Raw genomic sequence first — 20,518 nt, forward strand, 5'->3', positions numbered from 1 at the left:
ATGCAAAAATAGACCAGGAGAGCAAGGACTGAGTCAGTGAGACCAGTTAGAAGGCGACTGTAACAGTCCAGGTGAAAAGATGAAGCTACTTTGGCCAAAGGGATAAGAGTGGAGGTGGTGAGGAATAGTCAGATTCTGGATAGACTTTGAGGTAGAAGCAATAAGACTGATGATTGGTGGGTGAATGTCGAGAGAAAGTGGAGTCAGTGATGACTCCAGGCTGCTTGGCCCGGTAACTGCAAGAATGAAGCTGCCATTTACTGAAATGGGAACGACCATGAAGCAACAGTTATGCTTGGGACATATGAAGTTTTAAGTATCTATAGACGCCCAAGAAGAGATGCTGAGCAGTCAAATTGGATACGTAAGTCTGGAATTCAAAGGGGAAGTTTGAGTTGAAGATATAAATTTGGGAATTGTCAGCATGTACATGGAACATAAAACCATGAGACTGGATGAGAACACCAAGGGAGTGAGCGAGTTCAGAGAGAGAAGAAAAGAGGCCAAGAACTGAGCTCAGGGGCTTTGCACCATTCAGATCAGGGATATGAGGAGGACAGAGGAGGAACAGTCGTTGGCGAGGAGGAACACCGAAAGAGGCCAAGTGGGAAAAAAAGCTTCAGTGAGGAAAGAAAAATCAACTGTTCCAATTGCTATGTAACCCACAATCAAAGCTAACAATTAGTTTTGGCAAAAACATGGAAGTCATCAGTGATTTTGATAACAACTGTTTGGTGAATAATGAAGGTAAAAGTAAAAATCTGATTTAAGTGGATTTAAGTGAACGAAATGAGAAGAACTGAAGATGGGAAGTTTAGACAACTCTTTTGAGATCCCTGCCAGCCAGAGAATTAGAACCATATACATTTAGAACTCAGATAAATTTAGGAAATGATCTATTCCAAATCTAGAAATTCACTTGCTGCTAAACTCTGTTTCTGAAAAGAAAAACTCAAAACAAAACGAAACCCATTAATCAAAAACCCTGCTGAATCATCCTAGGCATAGCAGTTATTCACATCACAGTCTGACTCACTTTTAGAAAGACTCTTTAGTGATAATACGAAGCTGTCATTTGCCACCCCCAAGTCAATGTTAATGTTATTTAGAGAAGAAACATGGAATCATAGGACATTGGAGGGAAGAGCAGGAAACTGAAATTAAGAGGTGGGTCTAAAGAAATATGCCATTTGTTGAAGGGAGGGGATGGGGGGAGGGGATGGGAGAAGGGGATGAAAAGGAGTTTTTGGCTCAAGGGAAATACAGGCCCCTAGAAGTTAAGAAAAAAGGCCTCAAAAGGTAAAAAGACAAAGAGAGGAAAGTTTAAAATATTTTTATCCATTCCTTAAATATTCAGGATACCTACCTTACTTGAACCTCCACTTCCTAGCTGCTTCAGTATGGAATACATTTTTCCTTTAACTGAAATGCATTCATTTGCTGAAGAGGATGCTGAAATCTAAATAATTAAAATAGATAAAGATTCAAATGTTCAGAGAACATGCCTGAGAAACTAGCTTGCATTTAGTACAGTGAAATGCTTCCAATTCTGAAATTATCTGAACTCTTAATTAGATGTCACAGTATTTCAATATTTTAAAGAAGCAATTTACATACTTTAGTCAAAAAAGTAAACTTATTAAATTAATATATAGGCAAAGTTCCAAAGTCTCCCCTTCTAACTTGCCTTTACTTCTTAACATAATACATAAATAGAAAATTTAAGGGGGAAAAAGACCCTCTTAATGTCCAACACACAAACTCACAATCTATCGCTTTTCATCTTTCTTACCTGTTCTTTTTTCTTACACAAACCTTTTTACTTACATACTTACATAGATAAACACACAACTTGATCTATATATTTTTTTCTCCTTGAGCATTACATTATAAAGGAAGCAGCATGCCAAGGTGCTAAGAGTTCCAGAGTCAATCAGACAAATGCAGATTTTAGTGACGCCCCCTTTATGCTGGGTGATGTTCAACAAGCTGCTTATTTTGAACTTGAGCATCTTCCTCGGCAAACTCTCAACCGATGTACTATATACAACACGCCTCCCCTCCCTTCCCTGATGCTAGACCATCTGTGGGCCTATAAACGCTCTGAACAGATGGAGTGTGTGAGGACTTACTCTGAGCTGACAAGGAAGCTGGAGACACAGAGAGCGCCTGATTAGCTGATTAACCAAGTTGAAACAAGGTCTGAATAAACCTCAATTCAACTAAGTCCTGCTTTACAGCCCACATGGTAGAATCTTTCTCACGTGCTCTCCTTCTACATAACATAAAAGATAAGCTTTCTCATAATTCAAAAACAGTCATGTATGTACCCCAATGTTCATTGCAGCACTATTCACAATAGCCAGGACATGGAAGCAACCTAAGTGCCCATCGACAGATGAATGGATAAGGAAGATGTGGCACATATATAAAATGGAATATTACTCAGCCATAAAAAGAAACGAAATTGAGTTATTTGTAGTGAGGTGGATGGACCTAGAGTCTGTCATACAGAGTGAAGTAAGTCAGAAAGAGAAAAACAAATACTGTATGCTAACACATATATATGGAATCTAAAAAAAAAAAAAAAAAAAGGTTCTGATGAACCTTTATTCCTGTCTGATGAACCTAGGACAGGAATAAAGACACAGATGTAGAGAAGGAACTTGAGGACACGGGGAGGGGGAAGGGTAAGCTGGGACAAAGTGAGAGAGTGGCATGGACATATATACACTACCAAATGTAAAATAGATAGCTAATGGGAAGCAGCCGCATAGCACAGGGAGATCAGCTCGGTGCTTTGTGACCACGTAGAGCGGTGGGATAGGGAGGGTGGGAGGGAGGGAGACGCAAGAGGTAGGAGATATGGGGATATATGTATATGTATAACTGATTCACTTTGTTATACAGCAGCCACTAACACACCATTGTAAAGCAATTATACTCCAATAAAGGTGTTAAAAAAATAAAAATAAAAAATAAAAGATAAGGTTTCTGATTTCTATAATCTAGGGCTGAACAACACTGTTGAGTCATGAAGTATGTTTTCTGTAAGAAAGTGTTAGGCTTTGAAATATGTACCCATTATTTGTCACTGAGTTGTAACTTCATCACAAGTCTTCACTGCTCCCTCCCCTCTCTTCCTTTTGGAGCTTCCTCTCCTGCTTAAACTGAAAATTTCTGAGGGGAAAGGAAGCCGTTCAGTAGCCTTCCCCCCTAGCTGCTGAAAGTTTTTGGATAAAGTAATTCTGACCTATTTCCGATTCAATGCCGATGTGACATTGTTTCCTGCACAGAACACCCCGCAAGGCGCTTAGTCTAAGATCACTTCCCTTCTGCAACCTGTTCCCCGGCTTCCTGTCCCTCTTGGGGCAAAACTTAAGGGGCCCAGCAGAGCCCTCAGCATCACCCCTGCCCCTTGGCGAGCTCCAGCCACACTCTGGCCTCCTTCAGTTTCCTCCTGACACTCGCCTCTCCTAGAAGGCGCCTCGCCCCTTCACTCGGTCGTGTCTGCCTTGACTTTTAGAGCTCAGCTCAAACAGGGCATGACACGACTAATAGCTCCACGAATGTTTTTTGAATTAACGTATGGGCAAACCTGATCACCCTTCTCTGTCTCCTTTATAATTTATTATACTGCTGAGTCAATCCTCAAAACACTATTACCTCTGTCCACAGTTTCCACTCTATTGTTGGCTAATTTTTTTACTCCATTATTTTTAAAATGATGGTAAAATTTACATAACATAAAATGTAACATTTTAACCATTTTTAAGTATACTCTTCAGTGGTGTTGAGTTGTGCATTCACACTGTTGTGCAACCCTTAACACCATCCGCCTCCAGGACTTCTCATCATCTCATGCTGAAAAAACCCTGAACCCCTCAAACAGTAACTCCCCAGTCCTCTCTCCCTCTAGCCCCTGGTACCCATTGTTCTACTTTCTGTCGGCTAGTTTTTTAATCTCTTGATTTGTTTAGTTAATTACTTGTGGTTTATTTGGGGTTTTTTTTGCTGTTTTATTTAAACAATTGCTGCTAAATTTTATTATTTACTAAGCATCAGGCTCTGTTGTAAGAGCTACATATATATTAACTAATTTAATCTTCACAATCATCCTATGGGGTAGATAGGTTTATTACCCCCATTTTAAAGATGATGAAATGAACACAAGAGTTTATTTAACTTGTAAAAGGTCACATAGCTGGTAAGTAGTGAGGCCGAGAGTCAAGGACAGGCAGTCTCCCTTCAAAGCCTATTCTTTCAACCAATATTAAGCTGCTTCTCAGATAGTTATTAGAAACAAATTTTAGTATTGATGTCAAGAGAGTCTCTAAATAATTTTTTTCCCAGATGGTAATAACTTACCAGCAAAAAAATTTTTACCTTATCAATACTTTATAATAACTACTTTATAATATATTCTAGTAGTATCTCATATTGCTATTCTGATATTCTTAAAGATTTACTTGTATGTTAATCAGCCAGTGAAATGAAGCTGGTCACTAACAGCTGGTTTACATAGTTAAACAGAATAAAAAATAACCTAGATCATAAAAGAAATTTTATCTAGCTACTCAAACTAGATACTTCGGGCTAGTTAGTGAAAAAAGCTTCATTAGCTTTTTCAATAACTAACCTCTCAAAGTCATAAGGCACCTTTATGAGGATATCAGAAAAGAGGTTTGCCTAATGGGACTAAGAATGGACAAGTCTTTAACACCATTCTTAAAAACTAGATCCTGCAAAAATAAAACCTTTGAAATTGGTCATACCTTAACAGGTACCATTATAAATAAAGCTTATCAAACCTGCAAGTTTTGAAGTGGAGTAACGGGTATTTGCTGCTGTTGCTGCTGGAAACAGGCAAGTTGGCTATATGGTGTTGACAGCTGACAAGCAGGTGGAAAGTCGTTCTTTACAACTGGAGTCCTGAAACTGGGAAAGATATTTTTTAAAATTTAAAACATTAAAGCTTTAAAAACAAGATTCTGACTCAGATTTTGTGTGGTGTATACACATTTAAATGTGTTACATCAAACAGAATCCAAGTCAGTTTTCCTAATACATCTGAATTATTTATTCTAGATAACACCATCAACAGAAATTTCATTTTGGGGGAGTTCTTTCTGAAAGTAATTTTTTGTCCCCAGACAAGAAATCCTTATTAAAATAAATAAGATGTCATTTAAAATATAGAGTTGGGATTATTTTATAAAATCTAGCCAAGGCAAATCTCAGCCTATGGCTGATCACAGATTTTATGAGTGCTTCTTAACAATAATGTTCTACACAGCCTCCTAGAAATATGTGAAAGCCAATTACATCAGAGGAGTTTGGCCTTTGAGCATAAAGCTGCTCAGCTCACATCTGTGCTTTGCTTGTCTTATTCACTGTTGTATTCTCAACACCAAGAATGGTGCTTGGCACAAAGGAATTCTACGAGTATTTGTTGACAATAAATAGTTTCACAAGAAATAACTATATTCCTAGTTTAGTTAGCTGTCATTCTTTAAAATATTCTAAGTATAATAAAATTAGGTAATATATAGCAAAATTGTATTAAGTAGGAAAGAGACTAGGTTATAAAACCCCAAGGCCAGTTCTAATTAAGATCAAAGGTTACATTATGAAAATGAAAAGCAAAAGGCATCATGGACTTCAGTTATCCTCTAAGACATTAAAAATATAGCCACTAGTTATAGGATATGCCACATCCCTTTCTTTCTTTTCTCAGAAATGCCTTTGATGTGCTTTTCCATATCCCTTGTGTTTCCTGTCAACCAGCACTGACCAGCTTCTTCACTCATCCCTCACTGCCAGCCACTGCGGTCTTGAACACCACCAGAGCTATGTGAGCTGCGCCACCAAGAGAAACCATCACACTCCAATTAACACCTCATTCGCTATATAATGTATCCACACTTTACTCGCTCTAAGAATGCTAACCTTTAAAATCTCTCTCTCAATTACAGAGAGTTATCCATGTGGCAATGCATGATTATCAAGAAGTTTTGCATGCTTAGAGTATTTAAAGGTACTGCCTATAGGTAAGTATAAAAAGTACAGAGTATATATAGTAGGTACAGATTACAATATGACAGAGACTTTCATTACAATCCTTAAAAATATATCGTAGCCACCTTCCCCTCCTCTTTTACAGATGAAAAAACTGATGCTGATTAAAATAATATGACTTTGGAAAGTCTTTAAAGTAAAAGAGCGGGACCCACCTCCAGATCTGTTTGGCCCCGAAGCCCATGTTATTTCTATTGTACCAAGCAAAGAACCAAAAGTAATTACCAGCTCATATAATCATCCAAGACACTGTTGCTGGGTGTCTTACAGATAGATTTTGGGTCAATCCATTTAGGTGTTGATATTGGTGGTGACTGCTTTGAAACCGAAAGGGCAGGTTGCTCAAAACTGGTTTGTTTCTGCTAGACCAAAATAAAAAACATCACGATTTCCGGTTTTTAAATGAGTCACCTGTTGAACAGTTTCACAAACATAACTTCTAAAAGAAAATTAACATATGAATTACAAAAGCATGCTAAAATAGGTAGACGTATGTATTCCAGACTTTCAATAACTTTTTAGTACAGCTCTTTTACTCTAAATTTTGAAGCCTGTTATATTTTCCTCAAAGGGACTTCAAGTAGGGGGAATGTACATATAGCATTGTTTAACAAAACAAGATCTAATATCCTCTCCCATTAGGGCTACTATCACTAGCATTGAACTTTTACAATCTAAGTAAGTACTCTGCGCTTCAGAAAACTAGTCTTTCTTTAATCAGTAAAATCATTCCCTACTTTTATGTTTGGAGGGAAAATGACCAAATACTAATTATTTAGCAAAATTTGAAATGGCAAATACCTATCTAGTGTTCTTCTTTCTCCCTTGTAAAAGACATAGAGCTTGTAGAATTTATCTCATACAAATCCCAAAGCAATAAGGAACATCCTCTACAGTAGAGAGTGGCAAATTACAGCATGTAGGCTGATTCTGGCCTGCTGCTTGTTTTTGTAAACAAACTTTTATTGGAACACAGCAATGTCTATTTGTCTACATCTTGTCTATGGCTGTTTTCATGAGATAATGACAGAGTTCAATAGTTGCAACAGTGACCATCTGGCCTGCAAAGCTTACTAAGCTTTTGCAGAAAAAGCTTGCCAACTCCTGCAAACCACATTTTGCTTGAACGCTATTAGTGAGTGCTCATACCTCTATCTACTTCCATTTGGGGATAGCTTTAGCTGTTAGCAAGTATTCACAGACAGTTAGGTTAAATCAGCTTCTATATTATAATTTCAACCCACTGGGTCCACATTATGCTCTGGAGATCCACAATGGATAAATCTATACTATTTTCTGCATTTCAATCCTTTGAGTTTTGAAGATAGCTAACATGGCCACTGTATCTCTTTTCCTGGGTAAATTTTCCACTTCCTTTAAGATTTCCTCACATATATATCTGGATTAGTGGTCAGGATGGTACTGAGAATCTGTGATAGTAAGATTATTAAGCAAGGAAAGTGGAAAGGTTGTACTCATAGACCGGGATGTTTGCATTTGAGATTTTGGAGATCAGAATTGAGAATATAGGGATGGGTAGCTAAGGTGAAATTAAGAAAATGGGCATGAGGGAGGAAGAAGTTATGAATCTGGAGGCCAGGTGTAGGACTAGTGATACACAGGGGTGTAGAAGCTAACAAAAAGTGATGATAGATGTTGGGTTGAAGTTGAAAGAAGTGATCCAGAGCCTAATATTTTCAAAGAATGATGGGGAGTCACTAGGAGGTTCAGAGATGATGGCAACGAGCAAGACAGGAGAGCATATGCAGAAGGCAGGCGCCTCAAAAGGACAGGGTTTTTGCAAGAGAAGAAATGGTCTGGACATAGCTTCGGGGAGCTTGCAGAAAAGTGAGATGGGAGACAGAAGCAGTCTCCACTTGAGTGGGCAGCTGGAGAAGTAGCAACCTCAAGAAACTGCCTCGTTTTTTCTTTTTTACCTAAGTGTACTATTCAGTGGTTTTTAATATATTCACAAGAGTATGCAATCACCACCACTATTTAATTATGGAACATTTTCATCATCCTAAGACGAAACTCCGTATTAGCAGTCACTCTCATTCCCCACTCCTCCTGGGCTCTGGCAACCCCTAATTTACTTTCTGTCTCTGTGGATTTGCCTATTCTAGACATTTCTTATAAAAGGGATCACAAAATATATGGCCTTTTGTGACAGGCTGCCATCATTTTAGCATGTTTTCAAGGTTCATCCATGCTGTAGCATTTATCAGTGCTTCATTACTTTTATTATTGAATAAAAAAATGAAATAATAAAATCAGAGTAACATATTTGCTTATTGACTCACCAGGTGGTAGATATTTGGGTTATTTCTACTTTTTTACAACTATGAATAATGCTGCCATGAACATTCATGTACAAGTTTTTGTGTGGATATATATTTTCAATTCCCTTGAGTATATACCTAGGAGTAGAATTGCTGGATCATATGGTAACTGTATGCTTAATCTTTTGAGGAACTACCATACCTTTTTTTTTTTTTTAATTCATGACACTCTAATTTCAAATTAAGCACAATTAGTAATTATGATAGGTGCTTTACTTTTTAATATTTTCCGCCCAAAATTCTTAATAATTAAATATGTTATAATGAGCACTATAATTGATACAATCATAAAAAATGCATGAATAAACATAAAATAACTAAGCGTACAAAGCAATTTTTATGAATAGCGAAACAATGCAAGTTGGTGGTTGATGAAGCAGTATATAAACACAAACCTGGAGGGCAACTCCAGGCAGAGGAAAACTAGACCTCACGTGCAACCAGGAATAAAAGGCAGAAAATTACTCGTAGGAAATCTCTTTTAAGAAGGCACATTTAGATTTTTTTCTTAAGTGTAAATTTTCTCAACTAAGCACCTCATAATAACTCTGGCAAGGTGATCACCATTTATTTAGGTCTCAGAATGGTCCTCTTCTGCCTTGACCCGAGAAGAAGCAGTGGAGGTAAGTTATACTGCTATGCCATACCATTTTCAAGTGACTGTACCATCCTACATTCTCACCAGCAGTGTATGAGGGTTCATTTATCCACATCTTCACCAACACTTATTACTGTCTCTTTTTAATTATAGCCATCTTGGTGCGTGTGAAATGGTGTCTCATTGCGGTTTTGATTTGCATTTCCCTAATGACAGATAAATAGTTTTAAGTCCCTTTACCATTCTATTGGTTTACAAGTTTTAAAAAGAAAAAAAGAGGAGATACTGTTTGTCCATGGTTCAACCTGTCAGGATTCTTGTCATCTAACATTTGTTACCTACTCCATTACTTAGATCAACAGTTCTCAAAGAGTGATCTAGAAATAGCAGAAAGAGAGGGGTTCCCAAGATCTTTTCTTGGAGTCTGAGAGGTTAAAACTATTTTCATAATCATACTAAGACATTATTTGCCTTTTTCACTTTCATTCTTTCATGAATATAAACTAGAGTTTTCCCAAGGCTAGAAGGCATGTGATAGTGAAATAGATTGAATGCAAAAGTGGATACAAGAAATCCAGTCTTCTGTTAAGCCAACCATTACAGAAATTGTAAAAATTGTAAAACGATATCACTCTCTTCACTGTAATTATTTTGTTTTGAAAAATACTTATTCTTCAGAAGGAACATAGCTCAACATAAAAAAATCCATGTATGACAAGCCCACAGCAGACATCATACTCAACGGTGAAAAGATGAAAGCTTTCCTCTAAAATCAGGAACAAGACAAGGATGCCCACTCTTCACACTGTTACTTAACATGGTATTGGAAGTCCTAGCCACAGCAATTAGACAAGAAACAGAAATAAAAGGTATCCAAATTGAAAAGGAAGAGGTAAAACTGTTACTATTTGCAGACATGATATTATATACAGAAAGCCCTAAAGACTCCACCAAAAAAACCTGTTAGAAACAATCCCATTAAAAACAATAAAATATCTAGGAACAAATTTAACCAAGTAAGTGAAACACTTGTATACTGAAAACTATAAGACACCAATGAAAGAAACTGAAGACACAAATAAATGGAAAGATATTCTGTGTTCATGGATTGGAAGAATATTGTTAAAATGACCATAACTACCCAAAGCAATCTACAGATTCAATGCAATTCCTATCAAAATTTCAGTGGCACTTCTCACAGAAATAGAACAACCCTAAAATTCATATGGAACCACAAAAGATCATGAATAGACAAAGCAACCTTGAGAAAGAAGAACAAAGCTGGAGGCATCACGCTCTCTGATTTCAAACCATATCACAAAGCTAAAGTATTCAAGACAGTATGACACTGTCATAAAAACAGACACACAGGTCAATGGTGTTGGGAAAACTGGACAGCCACATGCAAAAGAATGAAACTAGACTACTTTCTCATACCATACACAAAAATTAACTCAAAATGAATTAAAGACCTGAATATAAGACCTTAAAATATAAAAATTCTAGAAGAAAACATAGGTAGTAAGCTCCTTAACACAGGTCTTGGCAATGAATTTTTAGATCTGACACCTAAAGTAAAGACAAAAGCAAAAATAAACAAGTAGGACTACATGAAACTAAAAAGCTTCTGCACAGCAAAGGAAACCATCAACAGAATGAAAAGACAGTCCATGGAATGGGAAAAAATATTTGCAAACCACACATCCAATAAGAGGTTAATATCCAAAATACACAAGGAGGGGCTTCCCTGGTAGCACAGTGGTTAAGAATCCGCCTGCCAATGCAGGGCACATGGGTTCGACCCCTGGCCCAGGAAGATCCCACATGCCATGGAACAACTAAGCCCGTGCGCCACAACTACTGAGCCTGCACTCTAGAGCCTGTGTGCCACAACTACTGAGGCCCATGCGCCTAGAGCCCGTGCTCCGCCACAAGAGAAGCCACCGCAATGAGAAGCCCATGCACGGCAACAAAGAGTAGCCCCCGCTCGCCGCAACTAGAGAAAGCCTGTGCACAGCAACAAAGACCCAACACAGACAAAAAAAAAAAAAAAAAACCACAGGGAACTCATTACAACTCAATACCAAAAATCAAATAACCAACTTATAAATGAACAGTGGCGCTGATTAGATACTTTTCCATAGAAGACATACAAATAAATAGTCAACAGGTATATGAAAAGATGCTCAACATCACTAATCATCAGGGAAATGCAAATCAAAATCACAATGAGATATCACCTCACACCTGTCGGAGTGCCTATTATCAAAAAGAGAAGAAATAAGAAGTGTTGACAAGGATGTGGAGAAAATAGAAGTCTTGTGCAGTGTTCGTGAAAATGTAAATAGAACTACCATATGACCTAGCAATTCTACTTCTGGGTATTTATCCAAAGAAAAGGAAAACACTAACTTGAAAAGATATCTGTACCCTCATGTTCATAGCAGCATTATTTACAATAGCCAAGAAATGGAAACAACCTAAATATCCATTGATGGCCGAATAGATAAAGAAAATACGGTACATATATACAATGGAATATTATTCAGCCATAAAAAGGTATGAAATCTTGCCATGTGTGACAACACCGATGGACCCTGAGGGCATTATACTAAGTGAAATAGCTAGAGAAAGACCAATACTGCATAGTATCACTTATATGTAAAATCTGGAGGGGAAAACAACAACAACAAAACACCAAGCTCACAGATAGTTTGGTGCTTGCTGGGGGCGGGGGTGGGTGGGTGGGAGCGGGGCTGGGGGAAGAGGGTCAAAAGGTACAAACTTCCAGTTACAAGATAAATAAGTCATGGGGATGTAATGAACAACATGGTGACAATAGTTAATAATATTGAATTGCATATTTGAAAGTTGCCAAGTGAGTTGATCTTAAAAATTCTCATCACAAGAAAAAAAATTTGTAGCTATGTATGGTAATGAATATTAACTAGACTTATTGTGGTGATCATTTTGCAATAGAGTTGATCCTTGAACAACTGGGAGATTAGGGGCAGCAACCTCCCATGAAGTCAAAAATCCACATATAAACTTATAGTTGGCGCTATGTATCCACAGTTCCACATTCTCGGGATCAACCAACCAAAGATCATGTAGTACTAGAGTACATATTTATTGAAAAAAATCCATGCATAAGTGGACCCACACAGTTCAAACCCATGTTGTACAAGGGTCAACTGTATATACAAATATGCAAATATCGAATCATTATGTGGTACACCTAAAACTAATATAATGTTGTATATCAATTATACCTCAGTAAAACAAAATACTTATTTTTAAGTGTATCTACATTCACATGTAAAAAGTTTATTCTTGTTATTTTTAATAAATTAGTAAATATTTTTTAAATGTATTGGTTTTACTTTCTAATATAGCAAATACAGATAAACATAGCCTACGTAAACCAAAGCTCTTTTTTTCCCCCCTTTTTGGCCACGTCGCGCAGCTTGTGGGATCTTAGTTCCCCGACCAGGGATTGAACCTGGGCCCTCGGCAGTGAAAGTACGGAGTCCTAACCACTGGACCTCCAGGGAATTCCCCCAAAGCTCTTTAGGAACCTCGATAATTAAGAGTATAAAAGAAGGCACCAAAACCAAAATATTTGAGAACTGCTGAGTTAGAATACAACTGAAAAGTAATAATGACAAGAGTATGGCCGTGAACTACGTACAGGTATGGCTTTCTACGAGATCCTTGCTTCTGAAATGGACCCAAGCCACTGAGAATGATCGTTCAACCTGTTATGAATTCACATTATCTAGTCTACATTTTTCTATTTTATCCATGAGGACGACAATAGGAAATTGTCAAATGCTTGGTACAGCATGGCACTGGTTCAGCCATCTGCATATTGTTTTCTGGAAAAGGTAAGATAGTAAACATTTTCAGCTTTGCAGGCCAGGTGGTCTCTGTTGCGGTTACTCAGCTCTGCTGTTACAGTTCAAAAGCAAGCATAGACACTACGTAAATAAACGGGTACCGCTGTGTTTCAAGAAAATGTTGTTTACAGACAGGCTGGGAACTAGATTTGGCTCCTAGGCTGTAGTTTGCTGACCCCTGCACCAGTCTACCAGCATCCAAAAATACTATTGAAAACAGAAAAGAATTCAGCTTGACATATACTCTTACTAAACTAAACCTTTATTACTGATCATTGTTTTGTGAATTAAAAGCAAAAAAAACAAAAAACCACACACTTGAGCAAGCTGCTCCACTAAATATGGTACACAAGAATTTAATAAAAGAAGAAAACATTTAACATGATCATCACATTATGAACAATAGCAATGCTACACTTGAAAAGGAAAGTTACCTCTGTATCAACTTTTGAGATTATCTCTGAAATCTGCCACTGATTTGAAGATGCAGCAGGATTCTGGTTTACACATTCTGACTTTCTCTTAGATGGCCATTGTTTCTGGTTACTTTCTGGAACCTTTGGTTCTTGATGTTCTTTAGTTTCTGAAATTGTATTTGTTGTTGTTGTCATTAAAAGGCAAGAATATTTGATAATAACAAAATAAACCTAAATGATAGAACATGTTACAAAACTGTATTCGCATTTTGCTCTTAAAAAAACAAAGAAACTAAAAACTTTAAGCCAGCTGCTGACAATTTGCTTTTAGCAAGTCAATTTTTCAAAGCTGCAACAGTCATCTTCCTAGGTTGTTACCTAGAGCTTTACCAAAGACCATTCTGAATTTAAATGCTTCTGGTCTTTACCAGAAAACAAGGAAATAAGTAAGTAAAAATTTAAAAACATGTATGTCTTACTAATAAAGAGAAGCTAGTTCACCACTTTTCATAGACCTCTAGCTTTTTAACAAAAATTTTACCTTAAACTAGCCTGTAATTTACTTTCCTAAGCGTCTGAACAAAAGAGCCTCAACAATAATATTGACTATTTTATGAATGTCAATATTCTGTCCCTATCATAACAGATGCAAAAATTCTAAACAAAATATTTGCAACTGATATACAAAAGATATAATAAATTATGACCAAGTTGTGTTTATTCCTAAATGCAAAGTTGCTTCAACACTTGAAAGTTAATTCAATTTGCCATAATAATAGAGGAGAAAAGTCTGTGGTCAACTCCAAAAATGCAGAAAAGGCATTTCATAAAATTCAATACCCAGTCACAAAAAAACTTTTAGTCTAGGTATAAAGCAAAACTCACTCTGTTTTGATATTTGATAAAGAATAGCTGTAAGACTCTAAGGCAATTATCACGCGAGGGTAAAATAATGAAAGTGGCTCTCTAAAATAAGGAGTGAACAGAAACGCCACCTATCATTCCTTCTATTCACCATTATGCTAGAGGTTATAAGTGCAATACAGCAAAGAAAAGAAATGAAAGTTAAAGGACTGGAAGGCAAAAAATGTTATATTATTTTCAAACAATATGAAAGAATTTATAGGAAAATATTAGAATTATTCAGTGACTTTAGCAATGTCACTGTAAATATGATCAATAGCTAAATATCAGTTGTATTTTTATATACCAGCAACAAAGAAGTAGAGGATAAGTATTTTTTTAAAAAAAGATCCCATTCATTATCATATCAAAAAAAAAATATCAGATCTCTAAGTACATCTCTAGCAAAAGATAAGCAAAATCTCTACACAGAAAAGTATTTCTTCAATAATGTTTTAAAGATTACTTAAATGAATGATGGGATATGCCAGGTTAGTGGAGTAGAAAATTTATCTGTTAAGATGTCAACTTGTCCCACTAGATCTCAATCAAAATCCCATTAAAAACAAAAAAAAGGAACTCTGACAGATTCTAATATTTATATGGAAATCCAAAAGGCTTAGAATAACTAAAATAGCTTTGACAAAGAACAAAGGTGGAAGATTTACACTGACAGATATGAAGACTTACTGCAGTAATTACGTCAGTATTAGCACAAAGACACAAAGGACTATGGGAACAGAGAAGAATCCAAAACCAGACACCAAACACAGACTCATCTAATTTATAACAAATCACTGAGGGGAAAAAGGGTCTTTTCAATAAATGCTGCTGGATCTACTGGATATCCACATGGGGAGAAAAAAATGAATCCTGACACTTGATCTTAACTATACACAAATATTAAACTCAAGTAGAATCTAACTCTAAATGTGAAACGTAAAATGATGTCTTCTGCAATATATGGAAAGGGCTTCTTCCCTGGTGGGTCGGTGGTTAGGAATCCGCCTGCCAACGCAGGGGACACAGGTTTGAGCCCTGGTCCAGGAAGATCCCACATGCCACAGAGCAACTAAGCCCGTGTGCCACAATTACTGAGCCTGCGCTCTACAGCCTGTAGGCCACAACTACTGAGCCTGCGCTCTAGAGCCCGCAAGCCACAACTATGGAGCCCGTGTGCCACAACTACTAAAGTCCACACACCTAGAGCCCAAGCTCTGCAACAAGAGAAGCCACCGCAATGAGAAGCCCGCGCACCCCAACGGAGAGTAGCCCCCGCTCGCAGCAACTAGAGAAAGCCTGCCCGCAGCAATGAAGACCCAATGCAGCCAAAAATAAATAAATAAATTTATAAAAAAATAAATTAAATTAAATATATGGAAATCTTTATGATCTTGGAGGAGGAAAAGATTTGTTTAAAGGCACAGAAAACACTCACCACAAAGGAAAAGACTGATAAATTAAAATGTATGATAATTAAGAATTTCATCAAGTCTTCACCACATAACAGGAGAAGTTACTTGTAAAATATATACCCAACAAAGGAGCTGTATCTAGACCATATTAATGTCTCCTAAAATCCATGCGAGAAAGAAAGGAAACCCAACGGAAAAACTGGTGAGGCTTGAACAGGTACTTCACGAGAGGATAGCCCTATGGCGAATAAACACAAAAAGGCCTTCAGCATCGTTAGACATCAGGGAAATGCTAATTAAAACCACAGTGAGATATCACTTAGCAGAATCAGAATGTTTAACATTAAAGACCAACAATAAGAACTACTGGGAAGAATACGAAGCAAGAGCAACGTAAGTGCTGGTCAAACACAACACTTTGGAAAACCGTTCCGCACTATCGACGAGCTGAATACGTACAACAGCCTGTGACCCGACAATCCCACTCTGAATGCGCTCGATGGAAACGTGTGTGAAAGAAATGAGAGCATTAAATTGGGTGCCAGATCAGTACTATAAACAAGAAGTTTTGGTAAAGATGATTTTTTCAATCATACCAGTTTGTAATAGGTGCCATGAAAATATAAAATATGAGTTTCCCCCAATTACTAGGAAGAGGAATCTACAGTTGGCCCTCCGTATCCGCAGGTTCCACAGGGCTGACTATACTACATCATTTTATATAAGGGACTTGAGCAACTGAGGATTTGGGCAGCCGAGGGGGGATCCTGGAAAAAACGCTGATGTTCCCAATCAAAATCATGGCATCCCAGTTTGCAGGGACTGAGGGCTTTCCTGTGACATGGGACTTTCCGGGCTAAAACCAGAAAAGTCCCAGCATTCCTCTTCAGTCCAATTAAAAGAAAAAATTACACCCAATCTGGCAACCTTTGTTTGGACAATGATATCCAATTCATGATCCCATTCAAAAATCTTTGATGGTACTCTGACATCTAAAAAAATAAAAAATTGAAGCCTGACATTCTAAGTCTAACTAGTCTTATCTCCCACTTCTATACTACCTGTGTTACAGTTTTCAGCATAATTGACCATCTTTGTTCCTAGAATATTTTATTCTTTTGCTTACGTTATTCCCTCCATCTGAAATACTCTATCACTGCTATTTCTTCCTATTTAAATGCTAACAATTCTTCACGTTTCTTCTCCTCCACAAGCTATTTCCTTATTTCCCCTAAACCAAATTAGTTCCTCAGATTTCTCCTTCCACTGAATCCTCATAGCATTTTATTGATGTGGTTCTCATGGTACTCTATATTCTACCCAGCATTATATTTATCAGTAGATCTCCCACACTGGTTGGCAATCTCCTTGGGACCCTGTCTCATTCATGTATATATCCTTAGAACATTCACCATAGTACTCATACATTGGAAAAGCAAATGTATGACAAAGGAGGAAAGGGAGAATTATCATATAAATACAGCTTCTGTGTCCTTTCCAGAAAGTATCTGTCAAGCCAACTGAGAAAAATAACTCAGTGCCACTGTATTTTCCCTCCAATCTTCCTTTAATGCACCTTTTAGGCAAATAAACTTTCTTTGCTACAGAATTTAGTAGTTTTCATATAATCTATAAAATTTAACTGAAATACAAGATAAAGGGACAGAGTCATAGACTTACATGGCAATTGTTAGGTGGCTGGTCAACTTCCACAAGTACAAAGTGATTCTCTTAATTAAAGAAGTAGTCTGTTTTGTCACTCTTACCTTCTAATTTTGTTAGAAGACTTGATTCACTTTTATTCTTCAGGGTTACTGAATCAGTAACAAGTTCAGAACTCTTCTCATCTGACATCAGAGGTTCCTTGGAACGAATATTTTTAACAGACTACATAAAAAGAATAAGGTTTGATTTGATTTTATATAAAATAAAGTCTCATCAACAGAAGTAGTACTAATCTGTCTTAGTGTTCAATATACTAAAGTCTCACTATATGAAAAGACTGCTAGGAAAATTATCTATTATACTTACATGTGGACTCACAAACTGCCAGCAAAGATAACTTCTTGAATTACTGACTAGAGCAACGGGAATGGCCATAACCATAAAATTGGCCAATTTACTTTCAATAGACATATTAATCAAATGATAAAATACAGTCACTTAAAGAGAGAGGTTAGAAAATTTGAATCTAACATAAAACACACTTCATTATTTTGTTACTGTGATCATATTTTATCACCAAAAATAACAGCACTGGTCAAAATTAAGATTTGTATAAGTCTAAGAGAGTATTATTCTAAATCCAGAAAATAAACTTTTGACACAACTGTGCACTATTCTCTAAGATAGCTGTAAACTAGTTAAACTCATTATTTAAAAGCAAAGACCATGAAAGAGAGAGACGAATTACAAGGAATCGAAAATCAAAAAGACCTACATTGTGATGCCAGGGGTTTAACTCAACTACAGTAAGAATAGTATAACCCCTAAAAATCAGTGCACCAGGGATTAAAGCTGTTTCCTGTCTTTGAGGTTCACACATCTGCCATATCAGGATGCCAGGATTATCTAAGCCCTCACCTCTGCCCCATCACAAAGCCACTCCCTCATTTTTGTCTAAGATGCCCTGCCAGATCATATGATTAAACATACCAAGAAACAAAAGCTGGGGGGCATGGCTCGCCCCGCTATTCCCAAATCCAGGCCAACTAACCTGATAAAACACTATATAATAATTGCTACTTCAGAGTTACCCCAGGAGATCGCTGATCATTGCCCTACCACCTCAACTGAGGAGAAACAGTTTAGGACTTATGTGCCACTGCCCATCAGTGGTCCGACATCTCTTGGGGCTTCAGGAACACTGCTGGAGATACATAAATCATGGACTCCTTTCCGGGAAAAAGCTCCATGGACCCTGGGTCAGGAACCCTTGCTTCATGGAAAGATTTAAAAATGGACATACCGTTAAATGTCTCAAGTCACTGGAATCATTTCCACTTGATTTAGATCCAGAAACGACTGTATCTCGGCATTCTGATCCAGAGATCTGTCTGTTACCCATGAAACAAAACAATTGTAATGTTTAACCTGAAATCAATCATTTCAACGTATTATTTTTTCAATTTTAAAGTTGGCTTTTTAACAATATGTACACCTTTTAATTGGAAAAATCACTTGGAAAGATTTTTTTAAATAAATGTATGTATGTACGTATGTATTTATTTTTGGCTGTGTTGGGTCTTCGTGGCCCGTGTGCAGGCTTCAGTAGTTGTGGCACACGGGCTCAGTAGTTGTGGCACACGGGCTTACTTGCTCCGCGGCATGTGGGATCTTCCCAGACCAGGGCTCGAACCTGTGTCCCCTGCATTGGCAGGAGGATTCTTAACCACTGCGCCATCAGGGAAGTCCCCTGGAAAGATATTTTTAAAAATAACAAGATTCCAGTATAAACATGACTAAAGTGCTGGGCAGTGATAAAAGTGAGAGAGATGAGTAGTAAGCAGGTGATTGCCTACCCTGTTATGTAATAAGTAACAGCTGGAGTCAAGGTATGAATGTGGGAAAGGATAAGGGAACAGCAGTATGTAGATCAAACTACACTTCAGGTTGCAAATAGCTTAAGGATAAGAACTAGGGTGTAGGCTCTCCTATGGGAGAGTGCCTAGCTCACAATCTATCAAAACAAGCACCAAGAAAATGGCTGGTTTGTTTCTGCTCTTATTTTTTTGAGTGGGAGAAAGTCTCCTTTTTTTCCTAAGCTAGCACTTGAAATGGAGATGACAAGAAAATAGTCATCTCATAAGATTTTGGAGCTTAACCTTGACATCCAAAATGCTCTTTAATATCAATGTTCGGTCAAGCCCTAAGTATAATAAGAATTCAAGTATAGAAGACACCAGCTAAAAACAAACGGTTATATTTCTAAAGTTTACTTGCAAAATGATTTTCTAGAATCCAAGGAGCCTTTTCCATTAGAAATAATGTAATGAATAGTGGTTATAGTTAAAAATAGAGCAGAAAAATGAGGTCCCTTAGCTAAGCTGCAATACGAGAGTCTCAGTTTTCAAGTTGAAGGAAGGAGACCACATTGGATGTGGTGAACAATACTTCATCTCTACCTACCCTGCCCCACTTCTTGAAGCCTTAGGCTCAGAAGCAAATGAGTGGGGACTTCCCTGGTGGGCCAGCGGTTAAGACTCCCTCCCAATGCAGGGGTTCAATCCCTGGTCAGGGAACTAAGATCCCACATACTGTAACTAAGCCTACACGCCACAACTACTGAGCTCATGCGCTGCGACTAGAGAAGCCTGCATGCCGCATTGAAGACCCAGCACAGACAAAATAAATAAATAAATTTTTTTAAAAAACCAAAAAAAAAAGACTAAGGGCCATGCTGACTGTAAAGTGAGGTGCACATGTAAAAAAAAAAGAAGCAAGTGAGTGAATTAATCACCTCTCCCACTGATAGCTGCCCCTTTCCTTGAACGAGCTGCAGAAGAAATTGTTCCCAGACCTCCCTTCACCCCTATGGAGACTTCCATACCCACTAAAGAGAGTCTTACCAGAGAGGCTACCATAAGGGAGAAATGTTCAAACATCAAGAGTTTTTACCCCAGGGCTGTTTGCATAGTCTTTTAATCTTCGTGTTGACTTAATATTTTTTCCTCTGTGTTTCCTAATTTTTTAATAGTTCCTTTAGTGAATATTTTTAATGAGTGCAAAAGCAAAATAAAGTCATATCTCCCACTCATTCCTCATACTAAGTAAAAATGTAATCATAATTACTTTTACATAGTAAAAGACTTTAAGATAATTCTGCCATCGATCTTCAAGTTTCGAAACCAAATTAAAAAATTAAAAC

The 20,518-nt window shown here is 37.4% G+C and overlaps 1 protein-coding gene across 2 annotated transcripts in view; it reads right to left on the reverse strand.

Moving 5' to 3' along the window:
• TTK (TTK protein kinase) overlaps nt 1-20,518 on the reverse strand; it is a 45,361-nt gene that overhangs the window by 17,765 nt on the left and 7,078 nt on the right. The window contains exons 8-13 of one of the 2 annotated variants that reach the window (XM_059942089.1): nt 18,620-18,707; nt 17,418-17,538; nt 13,352-13,500; nt 6,304-6,437; nt 4,812-4,938; nt 1,367-1,459 (exon numbers count right to left, since the gene is read on the reverse strand). In XM_059942089.1, coding sequence (XP_059798072.1) covers nt 1,367-1,459; nt 4,812-4,938; nt 6,304-6,437; nt 13,352-13,500; nt 17,418-17,538; nt 18,620-18,707 — 712 coding nt within the window. Of the gene's footprint in view, nt 1-1,366; nt 1,460-4,811; nt 4,939-6,303; nt 6,441-13,351; nt 13,501-17,417; nt 17,539-18,619; nt 18,708-20,518 lie in introns of both variants that reach the window. The other variant, XM_059942090.1, reaches the window with a different exon arrangement.

The sequence above is a fragment of the Balaenoptera ricei genome, chromosome 12 (assembly GCF_028023285.1).
Source record: "Balaenoptera ricei isolate mBalRic1 chromosome 12, mBalRic1.hap2, whole genome shotgun sequence".
Classification (NCBI taxonomy): domain Eukaryota; kingdom Metazoa; phylum Chordata; class Mammalia; order Artiodactyla; family Balaenopteridae; genus Balaenoptera; species Balaenoptera ricei.